This window comes from Poecile atricapillus, chromosome 2 (assembly GCF_030490865.1).
Source record: "Poecile atricapillus isolate bPoeAtr1 chromosome 2, bPoeAtr1.hap1, whole genome shotgun sequence".
Lineage (NCBI taxonomy): Eukaryota > Metazoa > Chordata > Aves > Passeriformes > Paridae > Poecile > Poecile atricapillus.
This window is the reverse complement of record NC_081250.1, coordinates 65,357,935-65,378,976: the sequence shown is the minus strand read 5'-3', so window position 1 is coordinate 65,378,976 and position 21,042 is coordinate 65,357,935. Positions and strand designations below refer to the sequence as shown.

At 37.7% G+C, this 21,042-nt stretch overlaps 1 protein-coding gene across 1 annotated transcript in view; it reads right to left on the bottom strand.

The window, feature by feature from the left end:
- Nucleotides 1-21,042, bottom strand: part of LOC131575522 (uncharacterized) — a 159,514-nt gene that overhangs the window by 70,292 nt on the left and 68,180 nt on the right. The window contains exons 10-11 of the mRNA XM_058831109.1: nt 18,710-18,792; nt 14,568-14,707 (exon numbers count right to left, since the gene is read on the bottom strand). Coding sequence (XP_058687092.1) covers nt 14,568-14,707; nt 18,710-18,792 — 223 coding nt within the window. The remainder of the gene's footprint in view (nt 1-14,567; nt 14,708-18,709; nt 18,793-21,042) is intronic.

The window sequence follows — 21,042 nt, the reverse complement described above, 5'->3', positions numbered from 1 at the left end:
AGTCTATTTAAATTCAGAATGCCAACGCTTGCTGTGAGCTACAGCTACTTCGGCTCTCTCACTCTAAATATGAACAAATCAGACATACATTGCTTTTCACACTTCCCTTCTGCAAGCAGCACATACTTCCTTTTGTAAATAGTGCAACTAAACTTCAGTTTCTCATCTGACATTACTGGCCTGCTGAAGCCAGCAGACTTGAAAGCTAATTCATACTGTTGAAGTATCTAATCTGTTTTCATTTTGCTTATTTTCTTCATAAGCACTTGATGCTTTTTATTCTACCACTACTTCTGAAGATTTTAGAATTAATAGTATGCTATCTTTCTAGTGCTGTGTAAGTACTAAAGCAATGTATTGCTTTTATCAGAATTATCAATTCTGATATGTCAGTTGTAGGGCAAGCAACAAAAAGGCTCTTCCAAGCATGAACTTATATATTTGCCACTTTTCTTGCTTGCATTCTTATCCCTGAATAAAAGTCATCTCTACTGGGTGAAAACACATGGTCTGTAGTCTTTTCTTGGATATTTCTAATGAACACATGGGGTGAAGGTGTGCTCTGAGCACAAGACTCTTATGCTATCCAGACCAGCAGACTCAGACCCAGCAGGAAAGAAGGCAACACTCAGTAAACCTGGTTCATGTGGAGACTGCAACTTTATTAAATGTAAACCACATTATGGGCTTATTTAAATTAATGGTCACAGTGGGTGCTCAACACCTCTGAAAGACTCTGCACTAGAGCTAGCTATAAAATTTTCCATCGAGACTTCTGTATGAAGGGCAGCTGAGACCTCTGACTAGTAAAGTTTGCCAGAAAATTGCCTTTCTGTGGGAAGTTTTTCTTGATAAAATGTTCAGATTTTGGTGCTGGAAAAATAGAACTTTTTTTCCCCCTCAGGAGTCCCTCTCATCAGAACCAGTAACCAGATGCTCATTTGAACAAGCCCAGGTGCTGTGCAAGGTCCTCTTGCCAGATCACCTCATTTGGGTACAGCAGAGTCCAGTGTACCAAGGTGCAAGGCAAGGGCTGACAGACCACTCTGGACATGGACCTGCACGGAGCCTGCCTCAGGAGCCTTGGATTCCAAGGGCAGGGGGAGGTCAGACCTAAGTACCAACTCCTACACCCTCCACCCACTCCAGCAGCGCTCTTCGCCAAAGCAACCCAGGAGGGTGGGGAGGGTCATGCCCCACCCTGGACAAGGGGACCAGAAGACAGGGACCACAGAGGGTGTCACAGGACCTGCCTCTGTCACAGTGGGCAAGTGACAGCTTGTCTGAACTAAGTCACTTCATCCTTCTGAACTGAGTGTTTCAGCTTTCTTCAAAAGATACTGTTTTCTAGGCGGTGGCGAAATCCCAGAATTTCGTTAGCAAATTAGAGCTGCTAAGACTGGCTAAAGGAGAGAAAGAAATGGTTGAACAGCAACTCATGATGCTAATAAACAGTGAAAACTTCTACAAAATACTCAGATGAAAACCAAAGGAGACCCTTTTCTGGTTAAAAAAACCAAGGGCACTGTACTGTAATTGGTTCTTGCACGAAATAGAAACATCTTAACTGACTCGATGATTTTCTTCATTATTGTAGTGTTTAAAGTGTCAGTGTTCAATGATTGCTTTCAGCTTATAAAAATTAATTTCAGATTTTTAAACATCCAAACCAATAAAGCTACATGGAGAGAATGTTTGTCATTGAAATAAAAGTTATCCCAAATATAAAGCTGGAGCAACATTTGTAAAAATAACAGAAATATATATTACTCAGAAATACTGAGTCATTTTAATAGCAAATAAATAAATATGAGAAGATCATTAAACTCTGGAAACTAGACATTTCTAATTAGAAACCAAAGAAAGGCTCACAGAAATTCGTACATTGATTGGTCCCAAAAGCATATATATATTTATACACAAATATTTATATCAATCTACATGAATGCTTTCACATTTTGTATAACCCCCAATTTTGTAGGGTAAAAGAAAAAAAAATATTGAGGATGACCTGGGATCACCTAAAAAGAAAAAGTCTTTTGAGTTGAAGTATTTTATTTTCCTATTTCCGTTCATTTACAATGACAAGATAATGATTCACAGAATCACTGATAAACAGCAACTGTGTCCCTTTTTATTTGCTTCCTAACACTCCTGGAAAGCTTTATAGTAAACAGTTTAGAAGATAATGAAAGGTAAAACTTCCATCTGAAAAGGTTTGATTCAACAAAGTTATTGGGACAATCACTTAGGTTAAGTGTTTAGCCCAGAGGGCAGTATAAAATTTCATCAAAATTCAAACCATGCATAAATGATCTCAAACTGCAGTGTCTATTTATACCACACAACATGTTAGTCACATTTTTCACTGAAGATTGAAAGTAATGATGAAGCAACTGATAAGGATGAAAGACTGAATATGTGCTATGCCACCCATGTATAATTCAGTTAGTGGCAAGCATGGATTAGAAAGTGTCCTGCAACAGCATGTGTTTTCCAACTGCCTGAGAAAAACTGTGAACCACTAACAAGGGAAGGGGACAGCAATGAAACCAAAAATATTTTGCACAAACAAATTAGCCAGGTAAAGAAGAGAAGCTTATTAAATCACTGAGTCAGAGATTCAAAGACAATTAGAAATGCAAACATGGATCAAAAGAATATTACTATTTTATATCTTTTAGGAGTTTGGTTTCCTAAAAATAGGAAAAAAAAAAAAAAAAGGCTTTTTTAATCTGAGAAAAAAAAACACTGCCAGTGAAAAAGGGGTCATTTTTCTAAGGCTGAAATCTTCAAATTTTGGTGAATTAAATATAAAGGAAACTTCAGTGTAAAATCTCCATTTAGAGTGCAAAATACTGTCCTCAACCTCTACGAAAAAAAAAATCACTGTGGAAGTAAACTTTACAATTCTTTTTCCAGTTGAAAGTTTTGATTTGGTAATTTTGGGAGAAGCTTTGAGTTAAGGATTAAGAAAAAGGTCTGTGATTTTTCATTTTAATCCTAAACAAAGACAGAATCTTTAGCTGATGACAGCCAGTGAAACAGAAATAAAAGCTATGGTACATAATGTAATTTATCAGCTGATTACAGATCACTCCATTAGACTGTACCAGCTATACTCAGACCACAGATTTTGTCTGAACTATTAGAATCATATCCATGCAATTACACTGACCTTCAGCTGAAGTTCTGCGGCTGTTAACTGGTAAATCCAAATTCCTTGTTTTGTTATTCTGTAAGCATCTAAGGTGCTGGTTGAACTAATAAAATTGTCAAGTCATGCTTCAGAGAGATTGTACTGTAGCACTGAAACTGCACAGTGAAGGATTAAGCACAAACCTAAGCTGAAAGCTGTGTATGGGGCTGTGTTTTTGTACAGCAGTGTGTCAGTCTCAGCAGATTCAGGTTATCACCACTCCAAGCAGAGCCAGATGTTAATGATTTCTACCTACCTTTTTGGGGAGGATGGGATTAGAGGAAAACCTTCACAGATATCCCAAGGAGTTATCTCTGAGTAAAAGTCATGGGTTAAAGCCACACATGGAAGTAGTGGCAAGGGGAGATGAGAGCTGATATCTGTGGCAGTAGGGTAACATCAGCAGAAGAGATGCCACTGAAGAATGGAGGGAGGCTAAGTGGTAGAGGACCTCATAAATGACTGGGAAAGATTATAACATGACAGATGCCTCCAATGATAGCTAATTTAAATGCCATTAGGTGCATTATATTTCACATGCAGACAGTCTACAGGGTGATGGAAAGTGTTACAGCAGGTTAGCATGAAAGTTTATTCTTCAGTCAAAGCAAATTGTTATCACTTCACTGGAAATGGCACTTCAACAGCTTACCTCAGCTGAGGATCTGCCCCTCTGTGTTACTGCAGCATTTGCTGTCTAACAACGTACTCAGAGCAGATGCTAAAGGTGGTGGAACTAAAGCAAGTTTCTGCTGACTCATTGCCCCCAGGAGAGAAGTTATAACAAAGTTAATGAAAGTTCCAAGAATTGTACAGTATTTTTAGTTTATTTTGTTATTCTATACTTTCTGATTTTTTCCAAGTGGGTAATATTAAATAAAACATTTTTCCCAGTTAGCACTTTTACATGTTTTACATTTAGTGTATTGTTGCTATTCTTCCAATGAAGTCTAGGAAACTGGCAGAATGAAGCCTGGAGTTATGTTATTTTGAGCTGATTTCCCCGTAACGTTAGTAAACAGTTTGATGCATCGTGTCACTAGCAGCACTATTCTCTCTTGTCTTCCCCCATTTAATGAAAATCTGTGAAATAAATGCTACAAGGCAGTACTGCTGGCATGACAAATTCCAAGCCAATAAGTCTTGCAGTTGCCAAGATGTAAGCTCTGAAACTTGGCATTTGGCATTCAGAACTAGATAACCTTACTATAGTAACTACATTCACTGTATCTACAAGAGGGATGAATAAATCAACAATAATTGAACTACTAAAAGTGTCTAATTTCCAGAGTAGTGCTTCAAGCAACAACTGAAATTAAAAAACTGTTAAAACACAGCTACATACCCATACAATCTTGTCATGAATGCACTGAAGCAAAGGTTAACAAAAAAGAATGAATATGCATTCTTTTCTAAAAGTAGCATTCCTTGATCTACAGTAATGATGAACTGTATAAATGTCAGGTCCCATCCAAGTCCCACAGAGCCTGGCATTCCCAGTAGCAAGAATTTTTTATTGTTCCTGTAACATTACTCAAAGTAGGGAAAAGGCTATTCCTGCTGCATGTGGAATGCAGTCTCTATTCTTGAAGCCTGGCAATGTTTCCAAAGTTAGCAATGATCATAAACCCTTGAAATACTGTTGGTATCTCCAGGGCCTGATCCAAAACACAGTGAAGGCAAATGGGAAGATTCCACATGGCCACAGTTTTGTGTGGGCCAGGCTTAAAATATTATTTCTCTTGCCCCTTGATTTCATAGTTCAGAATTTCTCATGTTGTCCAAGTCATATCTCGTTGAATTTGCCATCCACCCATCTTTTCTCCCACTGTTAGTTTTTATTAGAAAAATGCAGGTCTGGAAATCTTTAGGAAAATAACTAGCACAGTAGGTTAAACTGACTCGGTGCTTTAGAGAAACAGGATTGTCTAATAAACAGAGCTTTTAATGTAACACGTCTCCACGCTAATACACAGGAGAGAACCTACCACTGGGACACCAGCCTGCTGTACGCCGCTTTGAAAACTGTCTCCTAGAATTAATTCAGACTGATTAGCATAGCATGGATGCGTTCACCTGGGGAACTAACTAAAAATAATAGCCAATTTACAAATGAACTAGAGTAGGCTTTTTAATGTCCCATGACTCCACAGATCGGTGGCAGTACACTACAGAGTCACGTCTCTGTGACTGCCACACAGCTGGCATGAAGCTTTTGGGGATACACAATCAAAAGGAATTGCTGGAAGGCACTGAGATGCTGGGTGTAGTCACTCCTTGGGCCACTGTTTGGACAGTCCTGCTACGATCATAATATCAGTCTCAGGGTCTGATTAAAAATACCAAAGAAGGTTATTTGCATCTAAAGCCACTAGAAAACAATTTGACTTTTAGGATCAGTTACTGACTTTCTTTCAGGACCTCAAATCTGGAAATCCAGTATTTATTCAGTGTTAATCTTCAGGAAAAAAATATAAGCATTATGGGTTTCAAACCTTTCATTTATCATTTCAGGTTTTTTTCCTGAAAGTTCAGGCATAAGAAAGACTCTCCCACCATGGAGATGTTGGTTCTTATAACTATCTCAAGGAAAACTGAAAAGTGTTTTTTATGTGCTTATGTACATAAGGTATGTAGAGTTAGGGTAGTACTTCTACAGATGCACTGTGCCAGATAATGAAATGCGTGACAAACCAGACTGAATACATATCTTTCACCTTCTGACATTTTGTAGGTCAAACTCTATATCTGATGTATGTATTTTAAGCCAGAGAAAGAAAGGCATATTCCAAGAGACAGGAGAATCCTTTTGTTCCTCAAAATTCCTGGCATCTAAGGCTAAATTGAATACTTGTGGTATGAACATACATCCAAGTGTCTTTTAGAAGATGAGGATCATGATGCAATGTTTTGAAATGGAAATTATTCCAACTTTGAAATACTATAACTTACCAAGACACCAAAGATGCTCAAAGGCCCTTGTACTACATTTAACCGAAATTCAAGGCAAATAAAAGCAGTTATTGTGCATAAAATGATGAACATAATGGTTAAGGGTGGCATTGTTTCCTCTACATAAAGCAAGCTTCAAAGGGAAAAGTAATTTTTGGATTAATGGGCAAACAATGCAGAACAAATTACATTAGTAGTTAGTTAAAAGCTCTGTAAAATAGCTTGCCCTCTATTTCCGAGTAATGGCACTGATGAAGGAATGGGATTTTTTTTTTTTCTATCCCCAACTCTCTTCCCCTGCAGTGGTTTAGACTGGAGAATTAACAGCCAGGAAGAGCATCTCTTCACATTGTAAGACATAGCATTCAGTATAGATGCAAGAAAGAATAGCTGAACTAAGAGTTTCACCATTGTTAATTCCATAAAACAGTCTGGCATGTTTTCAGTCATTAGCCTTCAGCAGATACCTAAACCAAAAGCTGGGATAGATTTAGATACCAGGCTGAAAATCTTGTGAAGACAAAGTACACCAGAGGGTTACCAAGTTGTTTAAAAACTAGGCTCAAGACAGTGATTCACACCATCATAAGAATTTAGCGTGACTGTAAATTCCTCACTGGCTGGACTTCCTCTTAAATCAAAGGGCAGTCAGACTGCATTTTATTCAGAATTTTGTAACCAGATTCCCAAACCTGGCAGTTTGGCTTAAATGTTCAGATCCAAGGCCAGGCAAATGGCAGATCCTCTCTGCTCTCTCCTATTCACCCTCCTCATCCCCACACTGCCCAAATCTGACTTTGCCAGAGAAGGAGAGACTGTATCCTACCTAAAGAAAGACAAAATAGAAGGCAATAAATATTGGTTCCACTAGGTGACCGAGAAGGAGAAATTTGAATGTCATCCACAGTTTTATCATCACCTCTGAAACATGAAATAAGGGTCCCAGTTAACATTTGCCACATTTGCCCAAACTTTCCTGCTCTTTTCAGCTTCACCATCAGAGTTTCTTGTTTCCACCCTTTGTGAAGCATCTGTTTGTACTGAAAACCTGTAAAAGCAGAGACCCTGCTAACTTCTCTGGCTGTTTTGTCACACATCACTTTATTTAATAATAATTATGCCTCTGCAGAGGTATTTTATTCTGATAAAATCAGAACTATCCCACCAGGATCTTCAGCTACTTATTCATTTTGCTACAGGCTACAACAGAAGGAGTTAGAGAATTTACTGAAATAACAAAGTCATTTTACATACATATGGTCTATGCTTCTGTGCCACAGCAGTGACAGATAAAAAGCAGCAATCTATCATATTTTTCTCTCCACATTGTACTCAATAGGATCCAAAGTGTGGTACCCATTTTGCTACTAATGCACATGTATAACTCCCACTTATTTACTGTAGTGCCCTGAAGATGTGACAGTTAGTATGTAATGCACTTATTATTTTTATTCATTCTATTCATTAGAAATGACCATGTATGGCACACTTATAGCTTCGCTTTTCTCCACTAGTCATCAGTAATGTCATCTTTTCTAGCTCATGAAAACAAAATGTTTATTAAATGACAAACAACAACCACATCTCTCTCAACTCCACGTTTCACAGCCAGTTTCCCAAGTCTTCTACTCTCCTATGAGCCTGAAGAAACCAAAGGGCAATTCAGCTAAGTCAGAAAGTGCTTTTGTGCTGAGCAGAAATCCAAGCTGAATCGTGTGAAATGCCTGCGAGGGAGAAAAGCTGGCAGCGCTGTCTTGAAGATATTTTGACTCCACTCACAGCAAAGGCTCCAACAACTTTGTGAGCCCACATTGCTTGGTAACTCGAGACTCAACATTCCCCATATTTCAGAAGAGAAATTAGCAATTTATTGTCAAAGAGCTGCATGTTAGTCATACTGTTTTCCCCCAACTATTACCAAATTTGAACCATATTCTTTCCCTTTTACCAGATAAGATTTCTCTAAGATGGAGGAAGAGAGCAGAAAGAGCATTTTGGCAAGGAATTATAAGCACACAATCCTGGTGAGGTCTAGGTCAAACTGTGAAATGCTCCAGCACTGGGGAGCATTTTCCCTGCTCTTTCAGCTCCATTACTCATAATCGGATGTGAATCACACAATTCCCTTGACAAGATTTCTAGGAAAACTTTGGGTCTGTACTGAAGTTGCTCCATGCCTAAGCTCACTACTCCTTTCAAGAATATTAAAGCCAATAGAAAAGAACAAAGAGAACACCAAGCAAACAGACAAACATCTCCCTAGTAATTGTGACTGATCAGTCACTGACAACACTCAACTGACACTCTCAACTAATTCTTTGTATCACTAATTTCATCTGTATCACAATTTCTCTTCTCTATTGCTAGTGGCCAGCTCTCAGCTGGAGGAGTTCTGCAGCTCTGGAACCTGAAGGAGAAATCACATTGCCTGCCAACTCTTTCCATCATCCTGAACGTATGAATAAAATTATCACCAGGTATAATTGCACTGAAGTCCACAGGTAACTGCAATAGTACATGTTTCCCATCACCGTAACAACGTCAAATTCTGGCAAAATTAAGAATGTGCATACGTATTGGAGAGTTTGCAAAAGAGTCCCAGAGAAAACAGCAAAGACCCATGTTTCATGTATTTTTAATCCTAAAAAGTTTGTTTCCTATTTTTTTTCCCAGCAGTTTAGATTAATTTTGAAATAATTCTTTTTGTTGATTTTAAATTTTTTCCAAACACCTTATTTCTCATTCAAGTTTCACTGGCAAAATTTTACCACAATGTGCCAGAACAAGGAAATTTTTTTTTTTGTTGCATAAGAGAGAAAAGAAATAAAATCTCTGAATGTGTGCGGTTCATTGGGATTTGCTCAAACATGAATTAAATTATATAATAAAAGAAGAAACCAACAGCCCCAGAAAAATTAGAGCACATAGTAAAAATACCATTGTCATATTTAATGATTTTTCCATAGAATAAGTTTCCAAAAAGTAAACTTTTTCTGTAGCAGAAAAATCTCCCATAAGACTAAAACTAAAGCAAAAACTCCACAGATAAATGTACTGGACTGCTGTAAAAATTCAGTCCTCAAAGATTTGAGAACAGGCACCAAAGTAAACACCATCTAATAACTGAATATGCTAAAAAAACCAAGCCAAAACAAAAACATGACTTGTCTCCTGCTGAGACTTGCCTGCAAAAAAAGTCCCACAAAGACTTCAGAATCAGGGAACTGTGCTCACAAAACTAAAGCTGAAGCATTTTTAAGAATAACATGAAAGATTTGAAAGCATTCAAAGAAAATAATGGGACTTCTGATTTCTCCTAAGAGTTCAGGCTTGGCCTGCCTTTAATTATATTCCAAAACGGAATTAGAAAAAATGAAACAGGGTTTAGGTGGACTATCAGAAGTTACTGAGAAATTTTTAAAAGATTAGCACTTTTTAAAGCAAGCAGTAAAGGGTTATTCTGCTTTTCACAAAGGAAGTTGAATATCCGCTCTTAACGGCAGTATTTTATATATAGCGCACAAAGCATATTCTACTAGGACTGCTATAAAAAGCTGGTAAAATTTGACCTTTGATTTTAGGTAAATGTTACATATTTGAATAAAAGGTTGCATTTATAGGCAGCCCCAGAATTCTTTTTTCTTTTATTTTTTTATTTTAATGAAATCTTTAGAAAAGCTCAAGGGACAATCCAGGGCAATTTTTAACAGACAATGTTAATTTTGAACAAATTCAAAACACTCAGGCAAGGGTTTTCCTCTAACATAGGATTCATCACCCTCCTAACTTGGTATAAATTCAATCTGTTCTGTTTGTATGACATAAACAACAAGCAGTTTCACAGGAATGAGGCAAACCATATGTGAAGGTGTTTTAGAAAGCACAACAGGGAATACACGAAGCAAAGAAGCATCTGCATTTATTTCAATGTCAAATCACATGTGTATTATAAAGGGAAAGTTTATTGTCTTTATATGAAAAACAAGTTTATTGTATTGTGCTCTTTACAGTTAACTCTTCCTGCCCCTCAGTATCCTCCTCAATTTGGAAAAAAAAGTTAATAAAAATCATAAAGTCTACAGGTGCAAAGGCAGGATTGTTGGTGGCTGTCACATGCTGCCAAGAACCCATTTTGTCCTCACCATCCCCTTTCTACCTCTCTTGAGCAAGAGCTGCATCTGATCCTGATGGGTGTGAGTGAGAAGCAAAACCTGGTCCAATGCCCTGGATTCTAGAAATGCAAGAATATGACTCTAGATAGGATTTACCAGCCTGTCTCCTGCATCAAGATGCTGTCTGGTGCTGCAACCAAGCCACCATGGGCAACACATGGCACTGCTGCGTGGGGCACTGGGTACTCCCCCACAAAAGGCGGTGCCCTACAATTAATTGGTTTTATAGAAGCTGGCCAGAGTCAGCTTTACACATTTGGAGTTGAAGAGAAAAATATTTCAAAGCAGCATTTAGCCTGGGTACGAGCTACAGGCACGTTGTTAAAAAGCTAATTGCATGGAGACAAAGGATGATCGTTACTTTTATATTAGTGTGTAATATTAACCCTTGAGAGCTGTGTTTGATGATAAGTTGTTGGCAATTGAAACTGCTGGTTTTTATATTTAAACTCAGAAGATTCCTAAAGTCACAGAAAGTGTGTATGTCATTATTTTTATTTTTTTTTGTATTAAGACAAAGGAAGGTTTTTGAAATCTGAGGTCTTTTTCATGTCTCCTCTAGAACCATATATAAAAAGCAAAGTTAAAGCATTGAAGTGTTGAAATTATTTCTCACATCTGTTTTTTTTTCTTATACATGTTCAGTAAATCTGGCTTTATAGTGACAAATAGTCATGAAGAACATTTTTCCCTTGTTTCAGGGAACAGAAGAGAGCCAGAGAGCTTCTAACAGCAGATTTTGAGCTGCAAGGTCAAAATTCCTCCAAACTTTCCTCCTTTTTTCTCAAGGTCACAGATCTCACCCATATTATTCAGACGAATAATAGTCACGAATAATTTTGATGTTCTGCTGCAGATTACACAGGCTAAATTTTAGCTCCAGGAACAGAAATCCCAGAGAAGGCAGGTTCAGTGATACTGCGGTGCAAGGCAAGGGCATGGGGTGGGCTCTCCAGGAAGGTCAGCAAAGCACTTGGTGTGTACCTGGCATCTACGAGGCTGTGACTGCAGCTGACCACACCAGCAGAATGGGTGGCCCTGCAATACACAACCACATTTGCCTTTTGTCTTAACCTCTTATCCCTAACCTCATCTCTGGGACTCATCCTCCTCACCCTCAACTCACTGGACCCAAGCAAAAGCCTGCTGCTCTGAGCAAGGCTGTACATGGGCACTGGGGGAAAGGCACTTGTGTAGGCTGTGAGATCGAAGCCGAAGCCTGTGGGCTTCTGCAGCCAAAATGATCTTTTTATTACATATGTGTATAATGCCCACTGTAAGCAGGTTTGACTATGGCCTACGGATGTGAGACACCACTGTCAAATTAATATGAACGGAGAAGGACAAGCACACTATAGCAATGGAAGCAACAAAAAAACACAAAATCCCAATTATCAGAAAAATATTTGTGATCACAAAAGAATTTCTTGTTCGTACTCACCAATCTCCCCTTTGGCAAGCCTTAAAAGAGAAGAGAATATGAGAGAAAGAAAAGAAGAGAGAAAAAATCGTGGGAGAGGCGGGGTGCGGGGGCAGGAAGAGAGAGACTGAGACAGTGGATACTTTTAACTTGTCACAGTACAACACTAGCTTTTAATTAATACAGGGTATGTACAACTTTGAAGATTGTTGTTCGTGCAGTACTTTATGATAAATACGTTTTATGGGATTTTGTTTTTAAAGAGGATTTTGTAAAATAACCTAGCCCAATAAATGATTTACCAGCTGCAATAAAAGATCAAGGAAATTGCTCAGATTGCATCTTGGAGCATCTAAAACTCTGAAGTTTGTGGAGATCTAAGCTGCCCCCAGATCTACAGTGCTATTAAAAATTTTTGTAGTAGCTAATTATCTTACATTGCATTTTTTAAAAGGTAACAATTGTAGTAGAGAGGAAGGTCTGGAAACAGACAAAGAGGAGTTGATGCCCTTTGATGGAGAAGGTAGGAGAGAAGGGAAGGAGGAGAGAGACAGAAATGAGTAACAATCAAAACATCATGCTGGTATAGTAACAAATGGAATTAACAACTCACAAGGTATCAGATTCCTGAGTAAATTTGCTGAATTAACTCTATATTTAAAAAATAGATTATTAATATATTCTTACACTATATTATCATTACATGGCATACTATATATAATACTTATATAACTTGACCAAGAGTGGAGTAATTTCATTTTCCTGTTTGGTTTTTTTCTTTCTGATAAAAATGATGACCACAAGTGAAGCAGAAAGCAAAGAGATTCCCTCTAAATAGTGTTTTGTTCTAACCTCATGGGACTTGAACATAACAAATAAGTAAATAAAGCAAGAACTGGTCCTTATTTCCAAAAGGATAACAGATACAGTAAATAGAATGGCATATTGAAATAACAAAATACTGGCCTCAGCTAGGACAGGCAGCACCCTGATATGTGCCTTGTTGCATTTGTTTTGTACCAGGAAGATCTGGTTCATGCCCTGTGACTTCCTGTGCCCAGATAAAACTCTGCCTGCCCAGGGAACCCTGGCAAAGGCAGAGTCCTTGCAGGCATGGGGCTCAGAGGCAGCTGGGCTCCCTAAAAAAGGACAAGGAAAAGAAGTAGAAAACAAAATAGAAGAAAGGGCAGTCATTTTCTCCTATTCCCCAAATCAGAAGGTGAGGTGCATTCCAACAGAGACAAGTGCCTGTCACCTCTGCTCCTCCTGATACCTTGTGCAATTGCAAAGGCCATGGAGTTCAAAGCCTGGGGCCAGGTTGATAAGCATGGAGTGGGGCCTCTTTCCCAACACTTTTAAGCTGAACACCTTTGAAAAGAATAAAGGATCAATGCTGCTGACTTTAAAGGTAGACAGAACCACAGAATGGTTTGGGTTAGGAGGGACCCTAGAAGCCATCTAGTTCCACACCCTCTGCCATGGGTAGGAACACCTTCCACCAGACCAGCTGGTCCAGGGCTCCATCCAACCTGGCCTTGAATGCTTCCAGGAGTGGGCATATTCAGTTAAATATTAATTCTATCACAGTTACTCTGCAAGACATAGAAGAGAGAAAGTGAAGTTGACTACCACGGAAAGTAGATAGATAATTGATGATAATTTGGTTAATTTAATTTTAAAATTGAGGTAGGTAAAATGAAACATTGGGAGCTGGCAAGGATATTTGGATGAGCACTGCTACTCTAAAATCCATTCTTATATTATAACCAGGATGGGGGAGTCCTTAATCGTCCAAAATAACCACAATTAATCCAGCAGAATTATGGAAGCCTAATTATATGAATGTGTATTATTCTTCTGCCCGATGTCTGCCTTCTCCAGTACTCAGGGTTAATCACCTCTAGGGCTGAGTTCAGATTGCCGCAGTGAAAATGCACTTGGGGTCCATAAGGTCTTTACCTGACTTCCTGCCAATTTTAAAGGCAGCAAAGGAAACGAGAGCAGGGCACAGACAGCACTAGAAATGTTGAAGGCTGCTTGGCTTGCCTGTGAGATAATCCTGTCTTGTGTTTTGATACGGAAGTAACTTAAAACTAAATTTTCACAGACATACACCTTATTCTGATGTTTGTTTTCTGGATGCTTTATTTGAAACTCTAGGGGCTGATTTGGAGATCATGGGTGCCAGAAATGTACATTACAGCTGGGTTTGCAATATTCAAAGCACAGTAGGGAGCTATATGAAAGATTATCAATCAGATCATTTCATTTAGTAAAGGATTGGGTCTTCATTGTTTTTTACTAATTACAAATAACTGTCCAACTTTTGGAATTAACTAGAAGATGAAATTCCAGGAAATATAATTATAAGTAAATTAAAAGATTTCATTTTGATGTAGCCTTTTTAATTTTACTTTAATTTATCTATTCATTTTAAGTCATTTCCTGTATGTAGATTTTATAATAGAGAATAGTAATAATATTCAAAGTAACATCAAAAGAAGGTAGTGTATTGCTCCATAAAATGCTGAAAATATTTTGCTGGAAATATTTTTGCCTTTATTCCCCTGACACAGCTTCTCAAAACAATTCAGCAATGACAAAATTGCATTCTCAGACAAAAAGCACTCCCAATTTTTTTTTAATTCAACTTCAATCATAAATAATACTAAGAAGTCCAAGAAAATTCCATGAGTTCTGGTTTTTGGTTTTTTGGGGTTTTTTCAGGCCAGTAACTTTCATCTAATGGTAGATGCCTCTGTAATGCACATATAGCAAGGCAAACTTTCGGGTTGTGAAACTGTTTGATGCTGAGGTCACTTACCACACAGAAAAGGTATATTTCTCCAAGTCTTCCAAATAAAAATTACTCTCTGCAGATGTTTTCCCTGCTTCTCGGCTTGCATAGTTCTTGAGACCTGATTTTTCTTCATAACATTGGTCAGGTGGGTTATTCCAGCTGACCTTTAAATAAAAATAAGAAACAAGTAAGAACACTAAGGTAATTAGCTGGACATAGCTAGCAAAGAGGTGCCATTTTCTCTGTTTTGACTTCTAGCTCTGTTTTCACTCTATAACAACATGGGAAACAGCAGTGACAAAGCTGCTTTGAACATGTATTCAAAACACTTTGAATAGACCAGCCTATTTCAATTGGAAGGGACCTACAACAAGCATCTGTGGTCCAATTCAGAACTGACCAAAAGTTAAAGCATGCTGTTGAGGACGTTGTCCAAATGCCTCTTAAACACTGACATGCTGGGGACATCAAGTACCTCTCTAGGAAGACTCTTCTGGGATTTTGGCCATCCTCTCAGTAAAGAATCTCTGCCTGCTGTCCAGTCTGAACCTCCCCTGGTGCATCTTTGAAACATTCACACATGTCCTATCACTGAGTATGAGCAAGAAGATCTCAGCCCCTCCCTTTCCCCTTTTCCTCCCCTGGAAACTGTAGAGAAGAAAAAGGTTCCCCTAAGCCTGCTTTTCTCCAAGCTAGACAAATCCTCAGTCACACCTGACAGGACATGCCTTCCAGCCCCCTATTTTCCCCTCCTCTGGACACATCCAAGGACCTTTTCAGCATTTGAAAATCATGGGACAAACCCTCTCAAGGAGGTGCAAGCTCATGGTGACACCAGCAGTCAGCCAGTCTTCCTCCAGCCACTTGCCTTTTCCAGTGCTGCATACCACACTCTGTCAGTGCAAAAATCTGGACATGTCCATAGTAAGCCATATGGAGGGAACTGATCTGGGAATGGAATTAATACTGTTTGGCTCCTTTTTTTTCTTTTTCTTATATTAACTGGGTTAGCTCTCAGCTGGACCCATTCTGATCCAGGCCACCCTGCCCCAATTGCCAGCACAAAGGAGAGGGACAGGACCGCACATTTCAGTGCTAGTGCCAGTTTTATTTAAACTCATTAAACTCATTTAAACTACTCTTTGAGCTACAAAGTAGAGGATCCTGATCTGTGCTCATCCCTGGAATAACACCTTTGCATGCACAGGGTCTGATTCAGCACTGGCATCGCCCCTCTGAATTGACTATCAGATTCCCTGGATGTTTGGCATTATTGCCCCTGGACAGAAAGCCAAACGTCACTTCCGCCAAGAGACACGATGAGGTCATAATTTACCAGACAAATATCATGGTGACTTCCATGGTGATATCTATCAATACCTTCCCAGGCACAATACCAAATTCTGCAAAGGGTTTGTTAACATTTAGAGAACAAGTCCAGAGAGGACAAGGGAATGGATGCATTGCAGTCATGCCACTTTACACTTTGCTAATTATGAAAACTACAAATATTTTTGTTTAGGTTTTTTGTTTTGTTTTGGTTGGTTTTCTGGGTTGTTTGTTGGGGGGTTTTGGTTGGTTTGGTTTGGGTTTTTTTGAGGGGGGGGTTGTTGGTGGTGGTTTTTTGGTTGTTTTTTTGTTGCTTTTTTTTTACTCTGTAAACCATTTTGCTTTAAAATGTGAATTTGTGCTCTGAATCTTGGATTACATAGATCTCATGCACGTTTTGAATTTCAGCCACATGACTGCCCCAATTTATTCCCTAGAAGTCAAGGTTTCAGAATGGGTAGCATGTGCAACATACTTTGTTTACACTGACATTGTCTGCATTAAACTATTCCTTTGTAAAGTAAAGATCTTATTTATGACAGAAATCCCAAAGGTGTTAAAGAGTATTATGAGTTAATTTCTCTGAGACTGTGTTTGCTCTTGTCTGAGGTACAAAAAGCAGAAACTCAGTCATCTGCATGAGGTTGGCATTATAACCACAGAATGCTTTACTTCTCTCAGAAATCACTGACTGTGAGCATTCTGTCTTTTATTGCTACCATTCAATATCTTAATACATGCAGTGATTTGCACACTCATTGTGACAAAAGCTGAATTGTTGCCAATGCCCATCACTCAGAATACACTTAGTGAGAGACCATTTGCACCTCTTTATCACAGACTAATCTGGGGGCCATGAGGGCAAAGCAGAGAAATTTATACTCCCCAAAAAGTTGAGGTCAGACTCAAAGATCTTTCTTATTCCTTTTGATAATAATAAAATGAAATGAAATGAAATGAAATGAAATGAAATAAAATAAAATAAAATAAATAAAATAAAATAAAATAAAATAAAATAAAATAAAATAAAATAAAATAAAATAAAATAAAATAAAATAAAATAAAATAAAATAAAATAAAATAAAATAAAATAAAATAAAACAAAATAAAATAAAATATCTGTTTACAAAAGGTAAAGGGACTGATGAGGAGAATAAACCACTACATGAACTTGTGTCTTCTTCCTTAAGTCTGTTCTTTACATTAGTCATTGTTTTCTATATCCAATTGTTAGGTAAAATTTTTTTACAAGATACTATCCAAAGATACAATTAGACCCAAATTATATAAATCAGGTCAAATGCCTAAATCTTGAACATGCTAAAACAAGGCTCTCTCTGAACATTAGGATTCACTTATCCCATTAGAAATGAGGGGCTCTCACAACCTCTGAAAGGAGATTTCACATGCTCACATTTCTTTTGTGCAGAAGGATTCTCTTAAGAGGCTCAGTTCAGAAATCTATTCAAACATGTCAATAACTGTAAGTTTGTGAGTCATCTCAGTGAGACCAAAGGGACTAGACAGGGCTGAATTACCCATGGGTTTACGCACCTCGCTGAAACCAGGTCACTTTAATGTGGCTTTGAGAGCCACCCACAACTGAGGTGCCTATAAGACCATGGCATTTTGTTCAAAGGCATGATGATATTATGGGATTGTAGGAAATGAATTTCACTCTGTCACTCCCATGGGTTGGGCCGGGTTGCTTTGCCCATTACACCCATTCCATCAGTCTTTAAATCATCCCTCCTCTAGATATAAACACAGACACACATGCACACCTCAGTCTGCAGCTAAATTTATATGAAACTTTGTTCTCTTCAAGTTATCCTTATCTTCCTGAAGAAATAAATCACTTGGAAACTTAGACATTGAAAAGCAAGGGAATATCCAGTTGGCCAGACTGGTTTTGCTCACAAATGTAGATCATCACTCTACTAAATTTAACAGTGGCAATTGTAATCCCCAGCCATTGAGTGTTTGTAGTGTAGTGCTACACTACACAAGTTTTTAGGTACTCTGAGTACTATGGTGATTTTTTCCTATGGGCAATTGAAAGCATTAAAAATGCTTCAGGGTGTATCTAGAACAGGGTGAGACAAATTACCAGAATGATTGATTTGAATGTTCATGTTTGCAGTTCATTCACTGCAGCCATACTGATTAAAGGTTAGAAGTGGAACAACACTTACAGAGAAAAAAAATGCAACTATCATTAGAAAATATCTAATTTAATAATTTAGTGCAGGGAGAAGCAATTTTCAGGAATACAAAGTCTTCTTTGTGTCTTATTTCTCAGTATTTACATGAAATATGAAAGTTTTAGTAGCATCTCACCCTGAAAGTGTTATCCTGTTGCAGAAAAAATTCCATGGTAACTTGCACTGAGGACACAATATTTGTTGACAAATTAATGATGTCCTTGGCCAGGATACCACAAATACATATACTAAAATTTTCTGATAGTCTTCTGCACAAGTATACGAGAGCTTGAAGTTTATGGATGCATATGAAACCTATCTCATGTTTACACATTACTGAAATAATATCATCCTGCAGCTTGATCAAGCTTCTGTTGTTTGATTGCTCGGTGATCTTTCCTCCTCCTCCTTTGAAGTTTCATTGCTGAAGAGATTCGCTATACAGGAGACAGCAATACACCTGGACATATGAAGCCTTACTCTGGCTATAAAAAAATTCACAGGGATAGATTAAAGAAACAACAACCAGAGCAAGCAAGACCACAAATCACTCTCAAATGTCACATGTAGAAGCTCCAGTGGCTTCTCTGTGAGCTTTAAGGGAGGTGGTGATGTCCATATCAAGACCAGTACCTTGTGATGTCCTCCTTGGATTTCCTTCAGCCGAAAAGAGCCACAGTGCTTGTCTGCATTGCCATGGCAATCTTGGCAATCCTCTGTAAGGGAAAAAAAAAAAAAAAAACAAGCATAAATTATTTTTATATTTGTGCACAAGGTAAACCTCTGGAAAGGAAGCAGCTGGTTCCCTCCCCCAACAAGATGCTGGCTGACTTCAGGCTGATCGCTTTTCCCCCTCCATCTGAGTTATAAATAGGTGGTTGTTTCTCTCCTACATTCTGAAAGTGTTAGTATGATAAATGCAGAGAAGACTTCAGATGCTGTGGTGTTAGAAATAACAATTGCATAGATGAAAAATGGTGGGGAAAGTAGAAATAAAGAAATAATAGACACGAGAAGAATGCCATGGGAGGGTATTTTAAATGCCCCAGGAAGTGTTCTTCAGAAGAGAGAAGGAGGTTAATTTTCTTATATGGGCATAGTTGTGGATCAAGGATGAGGCACAGGGACATGAGATACTTGAATAAACTTTTCTTAGGAAACACAAGTCACATGCCCCTCAAGCTCCTGAAAAGCAGTGACCTGTGGAATGAACAAAAATGGACTCCCACATGATAGTAAGCAGTGGTGTGGCAAAAATAAAGGTCTGCATTACACTCTTTAATGTATGACACATGAAGAATAAGCCAAAAACACATTTAACAATTATTTCAATTTATTTTTTTTTCTTTTTAAGTTATTTTGAGTTGCACACAGTAAAGGACAGTCTAGTGCACTTAAAATCACAGTTAAGGAAGGATCTGCTCTTAGGTGTTACAGTGGTTGATACACAATACGTGCACATACAACGTCACAGTTTTAAGGCTGTCTTTGTGTACACTCCTGTATTTCCTACTTTCTACATATATATACACATATGTACAGGTGTGTATATGTGTTGAGCATTCATAGTGAATGAGGAATTTACAGATATTTACATCATCTGGGGTGAAAGAAGGGGTCTACTGAATTCAGCAAAACGGCATGAAATACAGCTGCTGGGTATGTCACGTGGGCACACATGCAGTATAACCTGCTCAAACTGTCGCTACGTATCTTGTATATGGAATACATGTATGGACCCATAAATGCACATTAAAATATAAATATACCTTTGTAAAGATGGTTCCTGTGGTTTTCTTTGTTTAATTTCTTCTTCTTTTTTTTTTTTTTTTCCCCCCAGTACACAAAAATGGCTTTCCAAACAGCCTTGCTGAAATGATGAATACTTTAACAATGTTTTTGGAGTCAGATGAATAAAGCAGTAATTATCTTGGCAAAAAAAAAAAAAAAAAAAAAAAAAAGGGACAATAAAAAGAATAAAGAAAACAATAATATTCTACATTTAAGAAATGGGAGGGAGAAGGAACTCAAGTCTGTTATTTAATCATGACATGCTCTTTTCATATTTTATTTGTAAGGCTCTGAATGCTCTTTTCTTTCTATACCACTGAGCTCATTACTTTAATTCCTCATAGATTTTTTTGAACAATTTTTGCTAAGTAAAAACACAATGTAATTCTTCAATGGCTGTAACAGTAAGAAGATGCTCAAATTAAAGATGAATAAAAAGTACAGAAAAAAATCTGTATGAAAATAAATAAATAAAAGACGAGATGGGAAATGCCTGCAATTAGACAGGATGAAAAATCTAAAAAGAAATTAAATTTAGTTGTAATACATTTCCCATTCTTTTCTTCATGAAAATTACTACTGAAGTGGTTTTTTTCCTGTAATTTAAATGTTAAGCTGCCAGATGTGTGTCTCATGCTTGAAGAGTTGAAGCTTTGCATTATTTAGCATATTAAGATTCACAGAATTTAAAAAAGGGCTCCTTTATTGCCTGGAGGTTCTAATTAAGTAAACCTTAGCCTGGTACATTTAAAACTCGCAATACAAGAGATTTTACTTCCCTTTTTTTCCTCACCAGCCAAATCTCATCAATATAATAAATATGGAAAATACTTAAGATGATACAATTTTTCTTTGGCTTGAGGAATTAAACCTATCTATTATTTTAAGAAGTTTTTAATAGAGGCCAGCAATCAGAAAGGCATTTAAAGACTCCAGACTACTTTTTAATCATAGGAGCTCCTTCTGCTTATTGGCTGGGGGGAAGTGAATGTGTCTTATAAAACTGAGCTGTGTAGAAATTGTTTCTTCCACATGCAAAAAACAAAGCGGTTCTGAGAGAGAAACAAGAACCACACAGTTCTTCATTATTAAATTACATTTTACTTTTTTATAACTTTTTATAATTGACCACAGAAAACTAATAAAGCATTAATTAGCTGCACTATCAGCAATTT